Source organism: Taudactylus pleione, unplaced genomic scaffold (assembly GCF_031769625.1).
Source record: "Taudactylus pleione unplaced genomic scaffold, aTauple2 ptg000556l, whole genome shotgun sequence".
Taxonomy (NCBI): Eukaryota; Metazoa; Chordata; class Amphibia; order Anura; family Myobatrachidae; genus Taudactylus; species Taudactylus pleione.
The window spans coordinates 15,471,015-15,488,375 of NW_028284958.1; the positions used below are offsets into that span (position 1 = coordinate 15,471,015).

Here is a 17,361-nt window from a genome sequence, read left to right on the forward strand (position 1 = left end):
GAGGAGTTTATACATATATTCATATCACTTATTTACTGATAATATACACCAACATTGATTAATCATTTATTCCCCAATGGTCTGTTTAAAATGCTTGGTAGTTATCTTCAGGTTAGCATGCGTAACAGTGAGAACTGACAAACTTACTTGTCTGCAGTGACAGCAGTAGAATAGTGCCAGCCTTTGGCGAAGTTATAATAATTATACTACATGCAGTTATTTTCAAGTGCACCTGTCATTGCATGTATTGGAGGTGCTATCCAGTTGATTGAATCAATATTCATAAGACCACCACCTCACCAGAAAGGTATGGCATTACTAAATGCATAATTGATGTCACTGGTTACTATTCTCATTGGTTTGTTTCACTAAGTGGCTGCTTCCAATCCATCAGGGGAGAGGTTAGGCTACCTCTAGGCAAAATATTATTGCTCGCCAAACAACTCTCCCCAATCACGTCACTGCCATCTTCACCCCTGTCATGTCATGGCTGGTCCCAGTGCCACCAGACCTCCGGATCGCAAAAGCAACCGACCACAATTTGCTGCTCATTGCCCCCCTTCACCTGCAAGTTGCAAAATAAAAAAAAGTCGGAATGGAAAAAAAAATCACCTGGCCTGATGAGGCCAGCAGCCTAGCAGGACTTTCATGTAGGGGTGCCTGCTGTGCCGCCCCCAGCAAGTGGCACCCCTAGGCATATGCCTAGTGGAAAATCCACCACTGGCTTCTGCTGTGTGTAGGAGCACATGTACTGCCAGTTTAAATTAATATATATATATATGTATCTCAAAGAAAATAGTATATGAGGGATATATCATAGAAACGTTTATACTTATCAGGACCATACAGTAATCAGAACCTTGAGATAGATATACAGTATAGAGCCATATTCATCATCACTTAATTTCTACAAAAGCAGATGAAAATTAAAATTTTCACTTACTTTTGTAGGTATTATGATTTTGGGCCATTCATCATAAAGCTAACACAGGAGATATCACAGATATCTCCTGCCTCCCTTTCACTCCCGGTGTGACCCGCTGTCCCCATACAGTAGCATGGGTACCTTAGTTCACACAGGCGCACTAGCACTGCCGAGTCAGACTCTACCATCTCTTGCAAGGTCTTCTTGATGACAGTGCTGTGGATGCCTCAGGGTAGGAGGGATGGTGTCTGCAGCCAGCCATTCTCAGTCCCTCATCACCAGAAGCCGCCATCACCTTTCTCTGCCCCCTGCCCCATCACCTTCTTCTGTCCCCAGCACCCACAATCTTCCCCTTCCCCAGCCCCTATTCTTCTACCATCCTCTCAATACCGCAGCCTGTCTGATGTGCAGCGACGTGACCTATGACGTCACGCCGCCGCATTTCTCACTTAAAGGTCAGGCCAAGTCCGGGCCAGGCTACAAGGGACTCAGAGCTTAGGTTGGGCAGCGGCTATGGGTCCCGGCGACCGTTTCACTCCGACTGGAACAGAGTCCGCCGTCCGCAGCCCTGTTTTGTGCCCGTCCAGTCCTCAGGGCCCTTCTGGACCTCGGCGACCGGTACGGCTGTCCCCTTAGTCCCCCCCTGTCGCCGGGCCTGCTTGTGACCACATGGCATTCAGTGCCAACCCATATCTAGGGATCACAACGTCATGTCAAATACATATAATTATCATGTTTGTAAAGATCATCAGTTAATATAAGCTAACTTGTTTTTTATGTTTAGTGGTCCTTTGTTAGAGATTCCTCCTACAGACAATAAGATTAAAATAATACATACAGATGGGGCACTTTTAATTTTTGGTGAGACCTATCACATTCACTGTAGCTGTGATTATTAGTGTCCGGCAGGCATTTTAGGTCTCTAGCCATTGTGGAAAACCCTTCCTCCCCTTTTTGTTTTTCATTTGGGTGTTTTGTTGTGTGGTGGCAATGAGAACGAGTTGATAGTTAATTTGTTTAGGTGGTGCACTCTGCTTTACCAATTGTATATATTTATATGATTACATCCCATCAGGGCATTTCACACCGCCTGTCCAGGTGTGGCCTATTTGGAGATTTGTACACCAGTGACTGAGTTTGGTTTGCATGAATGTTTCATGTTCATGTTGTCCGTTCTTGTTGTCCGCCAATTTACTAACATTAAGTAACATTTAATATTAATTATATCAAATACATTTGATCTAGTTGCAAGCCAACTTCTATTGTTGTGTGTTTTTTATAGTTAAGTGGTTTTTATATATTTCATCAAGGGGACGAAGTCCCCAGGACGAAACGCGTTGGGTGAGAGTTTGCCTTGCCTTTTGAACCTATGAATGTGTTAAACCCTATCCACCTTGTTCAGATAAGCTATTTATTTATTTATCTTTTAAAAAGATTTCTTTCTTTTTAAAGTGCTTAGTTTTTAGACCTTTCCTTCTCTGATTTTACCCTTCCATCTAAAAAAAGGGGTCTTTTTATGTGTATGCTGGATGTTTTTATTTTTTTTCTCTTATCACTGTATATTTTGTATCTATTAAAGTGTTAAATTATTTATTTATTAAGCACTGGCACTTTAATTTTCCAACCACAGAATTGGTTTGAATATTTATATGATTTATGCACTTTTATAAACCAGTCGCTCTACAGTCAACTCATTGTTCTATATATATAAATATATATATATATATATATATATATATATATATATATACAGTATTTAGAAAAGAAAGCACTTTAAAGAGATTTTAAAGTAACACTTATCTTATGGAAAATACATTTTGGCTCAGGACATTACATCATAGTTAATGAGGGGTTCAGTACCTGTGTTCCTGCTTGCTGAAAATAGCACTGTTCGTTTATAATTAACGGGTATAATCATAGCAGCATTATCCTTTTATAGAGTGAACTAGGTAAATGATAGCTATAATCTGATTGGTTGCTCCACTTGTCCACTTCAGAAGGTTTGATGAATCTCTCCCTACATTAGCCAATCAGGGGGTTGAAGACAACCGTGTGTGGGCAGTATGAGCCAAGGTGCAAACATTATCTAATGACTAGTTCATGTATATTGCCTTCCTTTTAGGGGAAGCCATACCCATTTTTGCCGAAATAGAAAATGGATCATCACGGTTAGTTGTTCCCAAAGCTGCTATATACCAAACCCAAACATTCACAGTCCATGGGAAGACCAAAGCACACAGGCAGATGCTGGCCAGCGTGCGCGGGAATCACATTGCCTCTGGAAGCACTGAAACATGGAATGGAAAAACACTCAAAATACCTCAAGTAACGCCCACCATCATGGACTGCCACATCATCCATGTGGAGTATACACTGGCGGTATGTACACCCACATGGACAAAGTAAACTATGGTTAGTTGTGCTGAACAATTGTGTGAGGCTGAAACCTGGTACCCTGCCTACCAGTAGCTAATAGTGGCATGAACATTATACCTTTTCAAGGCAATTTTTCAGGACTATTTGGTCCTTTCTTCAAGACTTTAATGCTGGCCACACACATAGCAATATTTTACCCGATCTGGCCGATACCGTCACATTGGAACGACAGATCATGTAAAATATGGCCAAAACCTGAGTAAATCGTGAGTCCCCACTCACGATCACGATGCGATGCGCGTCCCCGCTGGTCGCACATTGCATCGTCAGATCTCCCGTGCGGTAGGGCAGATCTGACAATCTAGGAGCCGATGCACTGTGATAGTCTGGATGCAGGAGAGATCGTATGAAGATTGGACACCAAATTGTGTGCAGACCGTGTGCAGAGCTGCCAGGGAGAGTTTCAAGGGAAATCGTACACATCGGCTTATCGTATGCAGATCACTCTGTGTGTGGGCACCTTAAGCCATTAAAAGTTTTGGATTTCATTTTTTGTTGCTATTAATATTTAAACAGACTAGAACACTTTAGTATAATACAAATACAAAATATGGTTATCTTAAATATTTAGTGTTGAATGTATTAAAATATTCTTTTTATATCCTTTTAATTTTCTACTATTCTCCCCTCTTAGGCATGTTAATAAACGTGTCCATAATTGGAAAAATAAAATCTAATCCTCCTACCACTCAAGAGATACTAAATCATATATGGTTATATTGTAAAATGGAGTATATCACCAGTCTTCAAAATTACAGGGGGCAGATATCATATTGTCTGGGAGCCTCAATATTACCCCACTCTCGAGCACTACTTAATCTCATACCTCAACTCCAAAAAGTCTGGTTTTATGGCTCATACTTATGGCCTAGTCCCCATCTTTCCACTCCCTACCCATTGCTTTTCTCTATCCCTTCTTTTACCCTCATGTTATAGTAACTTGGGTCTAAAATGTTTACATTATTTTCCTCCTAGGTTTATATTCATATTCCTGGTGCACAGAAGCTGATGGTGGAGCTACCTCTAGTTATTGGCACAGTCCCATTTAATGCATTCATATACAGGAACTCAAGTGCTGCCAGTCAGTTTACACTGGACATGAGTTGGCTTGCCTTAGGACTGCCAGATCAACCAGAAGGTAGGAAGTATTTTGGAATATATATATATATATATATATTTTTTTTTTTTACATAAAACCCTGAAGTGGATTAATTGATTTAATTCACACATTAATGACCAGATCTTTCTCACTAAAATCTCTAGTTATGGCTCTGTGGTCAGCAGCTATAGATACAATGTAATATTGATCTCTTTGTAAATAGGAAACCAGCTACTATTCAGTCCAGTTTGCCTGGATTACTGTATTACATAGCCTTTCCTTCTGTCATCAGTGTGTGCTCACAGGATTTCCCTTTCTGTTTTAGGGGTCTATTTACTAAGCAGTGTTAGGAGACAGAGAGAAAGTGTTAAGAAAGTGATAAGGTGCCAGCCAATCAGCTCCCAACTGTCATTTTGCAAACACAGACTGTGATATAACAGTTGGGAGCTGATTGGCTGGCACCTTATCACTTTCTTAACACTTTTCACTCTGTCTCCTAACACTTCTTAGTAAATAGATCCCTTAGAAACATGTACCATTCAGTATTAAACACTGTATGTAGCAGTCTCATGGTTAGGACTCATACAGAATAGTTCCTGGCTCCAAAACTGGTGATAGTGGTGCACTTGGGAGAGAACAACTTTCACACTCACCTGTCATTATTAACTTCTGTTCGAAGATGTGGTAATCAGTTGGTACTGAAAAGGGCAGGAGTATATTTGCAGGTTATACACATTGAACACACAAGATTCCATAGTATAGAAAAGGCACATTAAAATGCAATCAATATGTCCAAACATTACATTTTCATTTTTGTATGATTCAGCACTTTTATTTGTATACTATATGGACAAAAGTGATTGGACACTAAAATGGCAGTTTCGACAAGAACACTTCGTAGGGAGGCTCATGCACTTGCAGTTCTATGGGAACAACAAATGTTTTTATCAGGACGACAATGCCACCTGTCATTTTTACATGGCGACGCTGGACTGGTATACAGGGGATTGAGAACCTCTGGGAGGAATTGGAGCGACGGGTGCGTTCTAGGCCAACTCAGCCTTCTTCAGTGTCACAGTTAGTCACTGTACTTAAGATGGAATGGCAAAATAAACCGGCTGCTGTTGTCTAGGAACCTGTAGACAGGTTACCAAGAAGGGCGTCTACAGTAATCACTGCACATGGTGGACCTACAAAGTACTGATGTCAATAAAATCTCATTGATCTATTTAATGTCAGTGTCCAATCACTTTAGTCTACATAGTGTATCTGCATTCTTCACCTACACCAAGGTTTCTCAACTCCATTCCTTAAGTACCACCAATATGCCACGTTTGGTCGATGTCTTTAATCATGCACAGGTAAGCTAAATCTATTTTACTGGGTCAGTAATTATCCCACTGTGAATACTGTACAGTATATATATATTTATTGTGCATTTTCTACATCAGGGTTCATAGGGTATCCACAGGATACCTTGGGGTATAGGTGATGATGTCAGGCATCGGGCACCGTTGAGTTAAAGTTTTCAGCCTCCCAGGATGCACTAGGGTCCCCCTCCTATACCCCGCCCCCGAGCCAAGGCATCTCAGTTTCGTTGGTGCCCGGCTCGGAGTCGGATGCACCTGTTTAGAGGGGGGATAAGATTAGCCCCTGAAGTTTTTTCGCAAGCAGCTGTGGCTGCTCATCTGGAAGTACAGCATGGACAGTCAAGGCTAACGTCCATGCTGTCTTCCCTACACCCCCGCCGGTACCAGAACACCGGTACTGATCCGGGGATGCTGGTAAGCATCTGGGGTCACTGCTAGCGGTGACCCCAGATGTTTGGGACCATGGCCGGATTCAAGGGGGCAGCCGGTAAGCAGCGGGGTCCCGCGGTGGGTCCCTGCTGAGTACATGGTCCAGAGTCCCCGTGCAGGGGGCTCCCTGGGGACTGGCTGCAGCGTGGAGCCAGGTAACTAACCTGCGCTTCCACTACCCCCCTGGGACAGCGGATCGCGGCTGAGCGGTAGCGCTGTGGTGTCCCAGGGGTTAATTGCATGCCAGGGGAGCGCGCCTTCCCTGTACACAGCCGGTGCCTCCCCCGCTGCACATAGCCCTCTCTGCATCTGCTGACTGGCCCTGTGGCAGCGCTCCTCCCCCAGGCCGGCCTCCTCTCTGCTCCTCGGTGGCCATCTTTTGCTGGAAGCATGGTGAGTGCTGCTGGACGCTGATGATCGGTGGCATCGCGGTCTGGGTCCCCCGGCATACCTCTCCTCCGTTGGTTACAGGTCTGTGTATGCAGCGCTGTGTCCTACCAGGCTCTGTGTCTGCGTAGTTGAGGATCAGCGCTGATAGTGCAGGAATTGATTTCTTTGCATTGTATGTGACTTCTGATAGCGTCTGCTGCCTGTACTTTCACTTTCTACTGTCAGCCATTTCACTGTCCCTGCTCTTCTTCTGCTAAAGCCCTTGCGGTGCGGTGATTGCAGGGTGGTTCTCCCACTATACTAACAAGTATCAGTGAGAGGGGTCACATACTTACCGTCATGTCTGAGAGTGACTTTCCTCTCCAGCTTATTTGTACTACATGCAAGGTACCAATAGCGGAGGGGGAGGGTAACGCGACAGTGTTATTTATTGGCGCGGCCAATTACTGTCACGGCTCCGGTACAGGAGCCGCCCTGGGCTTGTTTCGCCAAAGCGCTTACAACCCTCGTGGGACAGTTAGCTCCGCAGCCTGCGTTCCCACAGATGGGATTGTGTCAGCAGTCAGTGGTGTCGTCACCCATGCAGGGTTTCCAGAGACAATTGATGGTACCCCACAGTCTCCCTATTTCCTCTCCTCAGGTCTCTCAGGAGCCTGCGTGGGTTAATTCACTGACAAGTTCTGTACAGCATTTGTCGGACGTGTTACAAGGGGAGTCCGTGTTGAGGCCACATAAGCGGCTGGTGGCGTCTCTGTGCCTGATTCAGAGCCGCTCATAAGCGGCCGCTCGTTCGCTCCGAGCGATGTTCGCACAACTGCACATGCGTATGGGTAGTAATGCGCATGCGCCAATCAGTCATTGCGGTCGGAAAATCGAGCGCTTGCAAAATAGCGAGTGCCTGCTAATTTGAGTGACAGGATGAGGCGTTTGTGGGTGGTAACAGGGGAAGGTGCTTGAAAACGGGGAGTTGAGATCCGAACGCAGGCGTGCCAACCGGTCATAACGGGCGTTTTAAGGGTGTGCATAATTAACAAAGCAGCATCATCGACCACGTCACTTGGTTGTTTCTTAGCCTGAACTGTTCACATGATTGCGGTAGGAAAATCCAACCACAAGCACTGCGAGCAGTTCAGACGCCTTTCGATGTACTCGATTAATCTTATAAATAGCGGAGATGACGTAGGATGCGAGCGGCCAGGGGGCGTTTTTACAAAATAGCGAGCGCATGTTTCGTTCGCTCGCTCAGACATAGAGGCGTGAACAGACCGCAAAGAGCGAGCGCTCAATTTAAATAGCCGGCCCCTTTTTCTGAACGAGCGAGCGCAAATAGCGTCCGGCTCTGAATCAGGCCCTCTGTCCGCTCCTTATGAGGATGACGACGTGACGTCCGATGATGGGGAGATTCTGGATATTTCTGACCAAGAACCTCTCCGTTCTAAAAAGTCGGACGCTAAGTCCAAGGTTTATATTCCTGGACTTATTCGGGCAGTCCGCACGGCTTTAGTGATTGAGGATGAAGATCCTCTGGTGTCCAAGTCAAAATATGCCTTTTTTAAGGATATTAAGGGTGATGCCACAGTGTTTCCTCTTTCGGGTCAGTTAGTAGACCATTTAGAGGAGGCTTGGAAACACCCTGGCAAACGGTATCAGCCTCAGAGACGCTTGGCGGTGGCTTATCCGTTTGCGGACAATTATTTTTCTAAGTGGGAAACCCCCCCACAGGTGGATTCTTATGTGACACGCCTAGTCTGAAGTGCCACATTGCCCATGCCCTCCATGTCCTCCTTGAAGGATGCTACGGACCGTAAGGTGGAGATCTGCCTAAAGTCTGTTTATTCCCTTGCGGGGGGGGGGGGGGCAGCCAGGCCGTCTATGGCCATTTGTTGGGTAGCCAGAGCTATGGAGCGCTGGGCTGATAGTTTGGAGGAGTCTTTGGATTCCGACTGTTCGGCTGAACAGACCGAGTTGATAGGCAATCTCCGAGATTCGGCCACTTATATCAATGAAGCGGCCTTGGATATCAGTACCCTGACTTCTCGGATTTCTTCGGCAGCTGAAGCTGCTAGTCGCACCTTATGGTTGCGATCTTGGAAGACGGATGCTGATTCCAAGAAGGGCTTGGAAGCTTTGCCTTTTAATGGAGAAGTCCTATTTGGTCCGGATCTGGACAAAATTGTAGCCACGCTGGCGGCAGCCAAATCGGCATGTCTCCCGTCTGCTGCGGTTCCTTCCAGTTCAGGTACGTCGTCCTTTCGGCCTTACAGGGCCCAGGGTAGGCCTAAGGCACAGTCTTTTCCCCGACAGGCTGGCCCCAAAAAATCGGCCAAGCCCCGGAAACAGGCCTGGAGTACCAGACGTCCAGCCCCTAAGCCAGATGACAAGCCTGCAGCCTGATGGTCCATGCCTCCCTTTGGGGGATCCCAAAGTGGGAGGCCGTCTGCTGCAGTTCACCCAGTGTTGGTCGGTTACCACGACAGACACTTGTGTTCACGAGGTGGTTTCTCACGGGTATGCCCTCTCCTTCCGGCACAGGCCCCCATCCCGATTCTTCACCACGGGTCTTCCATCAGACCGGAACAAAGCCATGGAACTGCGGAAGGTTTTGCACACTATGCTCCAGGCCTGTTCCATTCTCCCAGAGGGGCCAGGGTTTCTATTCCAATCTGTTTTTGGTGCAGAAACCCAATGGGTCGTACCGTCCGATCCTCAACCTCAAAGCACTCAACAAGTCTTTGCGGGTGCCGCGGTTTCGGATGGAGACCCTACGGTCCATCATTCTGGCGCTGGAATCTGGGGATTACATGGTGTCGTTGGACATACAGGACGCTTACCTGCATGTCCCTATTCTTTTACGCCATCAACAGTTCCTCAGGTTTGCAATCCGCAACGATCACTTCCAGTTCCGGGCGTTACCTTTTGGGCTGGCGACAGCACCACGTGTGTTCACCAAGGTTTTGGCGATCATGACGGCTTCCCTGCGGCTGCAGGGAGTCCGCATGTTGCCCTACCTGTACGACCTTCTGTTGGTAGCAGGATCTCCAGAGCTCCTTCTACGCCACTTGGACCTGACGATTGCGGTACTGCACCGGCACGGCTGGTTAATAAACTGGCAGAAGTCCACCCTGATCCCGTCTCAGTGGATTCTGCACCTCGGAGCCTTATTGGACTCCGGACAGCAAAGGATCTTTGTGACGGGGGGAAAAGATCTCTGCCTTACAGTTGAGGGTGCGCAGTTGTCTGCAGAGTCGCCGGGTGTCTCTGCATTCGGCGATGAGGTTACTGGGCTCCATGGTGTCAGTATTCGACATGGTGGAATATGCCCAGTTTCAATGGAATGGACTGCCTCAGAGTCTAAGGTCCCAAACAATGGTGCTCACTCCGGAGGTTCGCCTGTCCCTAGCCTGGTGGTTGCAGACGACCCATCTCAACAAGGGCCGTCCATTCTGGGTGGCGAATTGGGTCCTGTTGACAACGGACGCCAGCCTTCGGGGCTGGGGAGCTGTCACGGGTCCACACTTGTTGCAGGGCAGATGGACTCAGGCGGAAAAGGAGCTTCCGATAACCATCTTGGAACTCCGCGCCATTTTCAATGCTCTCCAGCAGGCACAGCGGGTTCTCCAAGGTCACCCCGTGCAGGACCAGTCGGACAACGCCACCACCGTGGCCTACATAAATCGGCAAGGAGGAACCCGAAGTCGGGCGGCACTCGTAGAGGTGTCCCACATCCTGGTCTGGGCGGAGCACAATCTCCCAGCCATATCAGCAGTATTCATCCCGGGAGTTCTCAACTGGGAGGCGGACTTTCTCAGTTGCCAGGACGTTCATCCGGGGGAATGGTCTTTGCACCAGGATGTCTTTCAACTTCTGGTGGACAGGTGGGGTCTTCCAGAGATCGACCTCATGGCGTCACGGCACAACAACAAGTTGCCGGTGTACGGGTCTCGCACAAGAGACGAAAAGGCGTGGATGCTCTGTCCGTCCAGTGGATGTTCTGCTTTGTTTATCTCTTTCCTCCGTTTTCCCTTCTTCCACGGGTAATCCGGAAATTCAAACAGGAAGTAGGGACGCTCCTGTTGATTGCTCCCGCATGGCCCAAGCGGCACTGGTTCTCAGACCTTCAGGGTCTGTCCGTGGACAGTCCTCTGCGGTTGCCGCTACGACCGGACCTTCTGTCACAGGGTCCTTGTCTTCACCCGGACCTGACTCGGGTGTCTTTGACGGTGTGGCTGTTGAGACGGCCATGTTAAGGTCCAGGGGGTTTTCCAACTCTGTAGTACGGACTATGCTAAGAGCTCGGAAGGCTTCTTCTGCAAGAATATACCATCGTGTGTGGCATACGTTCTTCCAGTGGTGTCGGCCGAGAGGTTATGCACCTCGGGAGTTTCGTCTGTCTAGAGTGTTGGCTTTTCTACAGGCGGGACTAGACCATGGGCTTCGCCTTGCTTCTCTGAAGGTACAGTCTGCCCTGTCTGGTTTCATCGTAGGATTGCTGCAATCCCTGATGTGCACACCTTTATGCAAGGTGTTCTCCGAATTCAGCCACCTTTTGTTCCACCGGTGGCGCCTTGGGATTTAACTGTGGTCCTGAGGGCTCTCCAGGGACCGCCGTTTGAACCACTGGGCTCAGTGGACCTTAAATGGCTGACAGCTAAAACAATTTTCCTTCTGGCCATTGCTTCGGCCAGACGTGTTTCTGACTTAGGGGCTCTCTCTTGTAGACCCCCTTTTCTGATTTTTCATAGGAACAGGGGGGTGCTGCGCACTCGTCCTGGTTTCCTTCCCAAAGTTGTTTCGAGTTTCCACATCAACGAGGAAATCGTTGTGCCGGCTTTTAACTCACCTGACCTTTCCGTGGGTGAGGCCACTTTAGATGTTGTACGGGCCTTAAGGATTTATGTTGACCGCACTTCTTCGTTTAGGAAGTCGGTCGCCTTGATTGTCCTCTATGGCTTCCGTAAAAAGGGTTGGCCTGCTTCAAAGCAGACTTTGGCAGGCTGGATTCGTATGGCCATTTCAGAAGCATATCTTCATGAAGGCCTTCCGGTTCCTTCCTCTGTGAGGGCTCATTCCACTAGGTCTTTGGGTCCTTCGTGGGCAGCTCGACGTGGTGCCTCTGCAGTCCAGATCTGCAAGGCTGCCACGTGGTCCTCTGTCCATACCTTTGTGAGGTATTATGCGTTTGACACCTTTGCCTCTCAGGATGCTTCCTTCGGGCGGCGGATTCTCCTTTCAGCAAAGGAGCGTCACCACCCTTAAAGGATACTGCTTTGGGACATCCCCAAGGTATCCTGTGGATACCCTATGGACCCTGATGTAGAAAATATGAGATATGGTAAGAACTTACCTTTGTTATCTCTATTTCTACGAAGTCCATAGGGTTCCACAGGACTCCCACTCTGTCGCACCTGTGCTGCAGATGGGCTTTACTCTGGTCACCGGTTTTTCCGTCTCCCTCTGGTGAGAATGTGATTCTTGTGTGTGTCCAGATCTTTTTTCTCTCTCTTCCTTCTCCTCCGGCCTATGGCTTGGTACGTAACTGAGATGCCTTGGCTCGGGGGCGGGGTATAGAAGGGGGACCCTAGTGCATCCTGGGAGGCTGAAAACTTTAACTCTATGGTGCCCGATGCCTGACGTCATCACCATAACCCCAAGGTATCCTGTGGAACCCTATGGACTTCGCAGAAATAGAGATAACAAAGGTAAGTTCTTATCATATCTCATATTTTTTTTGCCTGAAAATGCATCTTATTCACAATGAAATGTGACCAAGACTGCATTGAGTAATTGATAAGCGACACTTGTATATCTGTGTGTGACTGAGTCTGAATCTGTATCCGAAGTGGTTCAATTGCAGCTGCCACAACGTTTTTCCACGCCAAGTTCCATTGTGTTTAATTTACAGACTCAGTGGCACACAGATATACACAGATATAAGTGTTGCATATCAAATTAATCAGCGCAATCTCCTGGTGTGTCATAGTCGCATTGTGATTATGACGCATTTTCAATTGAAAAAGACATACGGCGCAGACAGTGTTGCACGGGACCTGGCGGCTCACTCACGCCAGACGTCTTGCGCCGCACTGTGTATTGAGGCTAGCTGTATGGGGACACTTTATATATATATATAATGTTTTATTATTGTGCTACGCTATAATATACAGTAAATGATTTGCATTTGTGTTCTGTTAACATTTTTTTATATCACCAGCACCACCAAATTATGCTGATATTGTGTCAGAGGGAGATCTGTCATGGAGTGCCATATCAGCCACAGAACAAGATGACCTAACTGAAGGCCTTCACTTTCCACCACTTGATGTCATGCAGCAGTTCAGGTTCCAACCCCCACCGCTGTATTCAGAGGTAAAAGTGCATGTGTGCTTGAGGTGTATTTAGGTACAAATGTTAGATATTGTATCAGTTTTAAGATATCATCAAACCTCAATATCAAACTATTTTAATTAGTTTTCTTTTTTTTTTTTTTTTAAAGGCCGCAGCTTCCGTTTTAATTTAGATTTGAGATATGAATATTAAACAAGACATTTGATAAATAAAACGGAGAAGTGTGTGAGCAGTAAGTTAGAACTCATGGGCCGAAATTTACTGCGCAGCGCTTTTCAAAGGAACAAGCCCAGTTTTGTACTGAAACCAAGATTCATCAACTTTGAAAAGCGCCACATAGTAAGTTTTTTTTGCACATACTGCTTAATTCATCTTTTTGGTTTGTAAAGAGATGGAAAACAGGGTGGTGTTAGCTGCTGATGTATTCACCATGTGAAATGTATTTACATATTCGAGGTAGGTTTTCCATTTCCAGCCCACTTCTTACAAGGACGGGGGCTTTACAGAAGCTGTGCCTGCATTAACAGCCAATTACAGGACAAAATCACTAGATTACAGTTAGCAGGAGAGTAGCTTAGATTAAAATTGAGCATGTCAAGCAATGTTCACTATTAATAGAGCAGGAATACATTAGTCTCTCCTTGCACTACTCCTCCCGATGGCGGTGCTAAATGTTATGACTGTGGTGTGGTGCTGTTACCAGCGTTTCTGTGCCATTCCAGAGGCACATGTGACCTGTTTGCCTATAACATGTCCTTAAATGAACGTTATACACAAGAATCAATATATATATTTCGGAATGTAAATTTAGCTACAGTTTAAAAGACATACAGGGCCTGATTCAGAGTTGGGAATAGAGTGAGATATCTCTCTCAACTGTAAACCTGAACAAACCATGTTGCAATGCAAGGGGTGTAAATACATACATTGTTTTACATGTGGGGTAAATACTGGCTGCTTTTGCATGTAGCCCACAAATACTGCACAGCTTTATTATTACTCTACAATTTAGATATCAGTTTGGAAACATTCCTCCCGAATCAAAATCTCACTACAAAATCTGCCCCACCTGCAGTGCAGCACGGTTTCACCAAGATGATCAGTTGAGAGAGATCTCTCTCTTTATTCCCAAGTATGAATCAGGCCCACTGTATGGGCATCTGCGACAAGTTTACTTAGGAAAATTGCAATTTTCTGTATCAAATCTAAAATTCTCAAAGCATTGTGAAGTTTTTTTCATGAATAATTTTACCCAGTTGTACGTTTTCCATACGCAGGTAGACCAACATCCAAACCTCACTACAGAAGACAGAACGGACACATTTACTCAAGGATGAAAACTTGTTAGTTAATTAAAAACAAAAAAAGGTTAATTTCCTTACTTGATGTTATGCCAAAAACAATGTGGAATCCTAAACCTTCTGTATTTTGTTCAGCCTCCATTAGACATGTCTTCTTTTACATAACTGTGAAATTAATGTTTGGGGAATGTATTACCAGGGCTGTCTTAACAGCAGTGTGGGCCCTGGGCAAAGCAATGCACTGGGGCCCCTAGCCATACCCTCGGACCACACCCCATTTTGTCACACTGGATGCATGCCCACAGTTCCCCTCTCTAGTGAATAGATGCAGCACACATGCGCGTAGCATTTTTTCACAGCCTGCTCTAAGCAGCTAACTGCTTTTTTTTTTTAAAAACTGAGGAAATAGGCACACTGAGCAGGAATATGGCAGCCGCTGCGGCTCCCGGTCTCCCCCACCGTGGTATCAATCCTGCCCGCACTACAATGTGACGTTGTGTTGTCACGTCTCCTTCCAACCAAATGGGCCGCCCTTTGCAAGCCAGGGAACGACGCGGTGCTGCCAGAGGTGTAGCATGGAGCTGTGCTGCCTGGAGCAAATGCATGCCACCCCACCCCACTTCTACTAAGGCGCAGACGGGGAGGGGACATGGCCAGTATATGGGAGTAAATTCAGGTGATAAAAAGCCAGACTGAAACCGTGCAGCAAATGTCAGAATGCCACTCCCTTACTGCTACCAGACTGTGATCTGAGCAATGAAAACAATTACAGTAATCTGCATCCAATGTAAATGAAAAATTGGATGGATATGGCTACTATGCATGTGTATAGCAATAATAGCATAGTGTATCACACACACATACAGACACAGCAGTCACCCATTGTCACACACAGGGCTGGTGCTAGGGTGTTCGGCGCCCCCCTGCAACTATAAATTTGTGCCCTCTTTCCCAGCTTTGAATACACCCCTCACACACACAAACACAATAACACCCATGCACACACATTAATACACCATCCCCAGCACAGTTAGTGTTAACCCACCCAAGTAAAAAACAAATACACCCCATCTTATTGCATAAGTATACCATTTAAAAAATGTTGTCCCTCCTTTAGCACTTACCTGTCCAGAAAGAAGAAGCGTCTCCCTGCGGAACTCCAGGTAACATGAAGATCAGAGACAGAAGAATAGACTGGGAAAGGGACGGAGACTCTGGGCAAGGGGGCGGGTCTTGGCAAGGGACAGGAGGAAAAGATTAGAAAAATCAGACAGGGTATATGAGTGGGCAGGGTCTTGGGTGAGGGGCGGGGTCTTGGACAGGAGGCAATAGATTAGAATAGTCACACTCGGTATAGAAGAGAGGGCGGGGTCTCGGTGTGAGAGGCGGGGTCTTGGCTAGGGACAGGAGGTGAGTAGAGTGGAATAGAGTCAGAGTAGTGACAGACAGGAGGGGGCGGAGACTCGCGGTGAGGGGACAGATCCTTAGGGACAGTCACAAGAGATTTAATAGAAGAGTGTATATTCAGGGAAGTGACAGGGTAGAGGATAGGAGGAGAGGAAACTCTGGGACTCTGGGGCATCCATACTGAGCAGGCAGCCATTCATAGGACTCAGGAAGACTTCTTGAGGAAGTAACCAGTGCCCAGCCCGCAAGCAGCAGAGGGTGGGACTGTGTGAAGAGACGATTTTTACAGCAGTCTACCGCTGCCATGCTGCCTGTCATACAGTGTGACAGGGGCAACGGCAGCAGCAAGAACTGACTCGCGACATTGTATCATTGATGTAAACCACAAGATTAACATCAATTAATCTTGCGGTTACTATGTAGCGGCTCTCACCATAGACGGGCTATGGGGATTTCTCACCATAGACGTCTAAGGGAGACAGAGGCTGGCCGCATTCAGCTAATCAGGGAGCTGCTCCGACGGAGATGCTCCCTGATTGGCTGGCGGCCCCTGCACTGACGGGGCACACGTGTGCCCCGGTCATTTACGCGGAGCAAAGGTATGTGTACACACATACCTTTGCTCAGTCCGCATGGATCGGTTTTTTTTCGTTTTTTTATTTTAACCCCTGGATTGCCTACTTGGAGAAGAGGACGTGATCTACGCATAGGAGAGGTGAGTATGGATTTTTTTTTCAGGTACACCCCTATGGATTACTTCGGATAATAGGTGAGTATGTGTGAGTGTGAGTGTGAGTGTGCATGTATGTTTTATTAAAATTATACTTTCACGTTGTATGTTTGTTTTTTTACGTATTTCTTTAGTTGTGGAACTACAAGTGCCAGCGGGCCCGTAATGCCCCGCATGCTGGTATTTGTGGTTCTCCAAATACCAGCATGCAGGGGAGGCTTGCTGGTACTTGTGGTTCTACAAATAAAGACAATATGGTAAATTTAATTTTACACTTTCACTTTACACTATCAACCCGGCACCCACCGCCCTAGGGTGCCGGGGATAGCCCCGGGCTATCAGTCTAGTCCTGGGGTGCCCTGGAGAGGGGTACCCCTTTATTGGGGGGTACCCAACTCCCCAGGGATCCCCGGCCTGGACTGACTAGCAGTCAGGGATAATGCTTTGGCCGGGGAAACCGGTGAAAGGTTTTCCCTGGCTGTGGCATTATCCCCCTGCTAGAAAGAGTTCGGTGCTGGTTCAGGAATTTTCAGGGGACCCCTACTCGTTTTGTCCCCTGATTTTCCAGAACCAGGATCAGCTCAACAAAGCCCTGTGCTGGTTCTTAATATACAGGGGCCCCCTACGCATTTTGGCCCCTGTATTTTTAGAACCAGAACAGGCTTTATAAAGCCCGGGGCTGGTTATGCTTTTGGGGAGGGGGTGCACGTCATTTTTTTTTATTTAAACACATTTTACATAAGTACACACAGAAACATGTACATATCTCATGGATATGTGCATGTTTCTGTGTTAATCTGACCTGCTCAGGATGTACTCGCTAGCCTGAAGCAGGTCTATTATTTGGGGACTTTTGGTAATCTTTTTTTTGCGAGTCTGAAACAGACACTCTATTACATTGGGCGAGTTGATTGTTTCAATGTGAAAAC

At 46.8% G+C, this 17,361-nt stretch overlaps 1 protein-coding gene across 1 annotated transcript in view; it reads left to right on the forward strand.

Annotated features, from left to right (window-relative positions):
* The window catches only part of ARRDC4 (arrestin domain containing 4), a 56,914-nt gene extending 40,332 nt beyond the window's left edge, over window positions 1-16,582 (forward strand). Inside the window, exons 5-8 of the mRNA XM_088452861.1 lie at window positions 3,048-3,304; window positions 4,337-4,499; window positions 12,861-13,015; window positions 14,272-16,582. Coding sequence (XP_088308987.1) covers window positions 3,048-3,304; window positions 4,337-4,499; window positions 12,861-13,015; window positions 14,272-14,331 — 635 coding nt within the window. The 3' untranslated portion in view covers window positions 14,332-16,582. The remainder of the gene's footprint in view (window positions 1-3,047; window positions 3,305-4,336; window positions 4,500-12,860; window positions 13,016-14,271) is intronic.
* The last annotated feature ends 779 nt before the right edge of the window (window positions 16,583-17,361 follow it).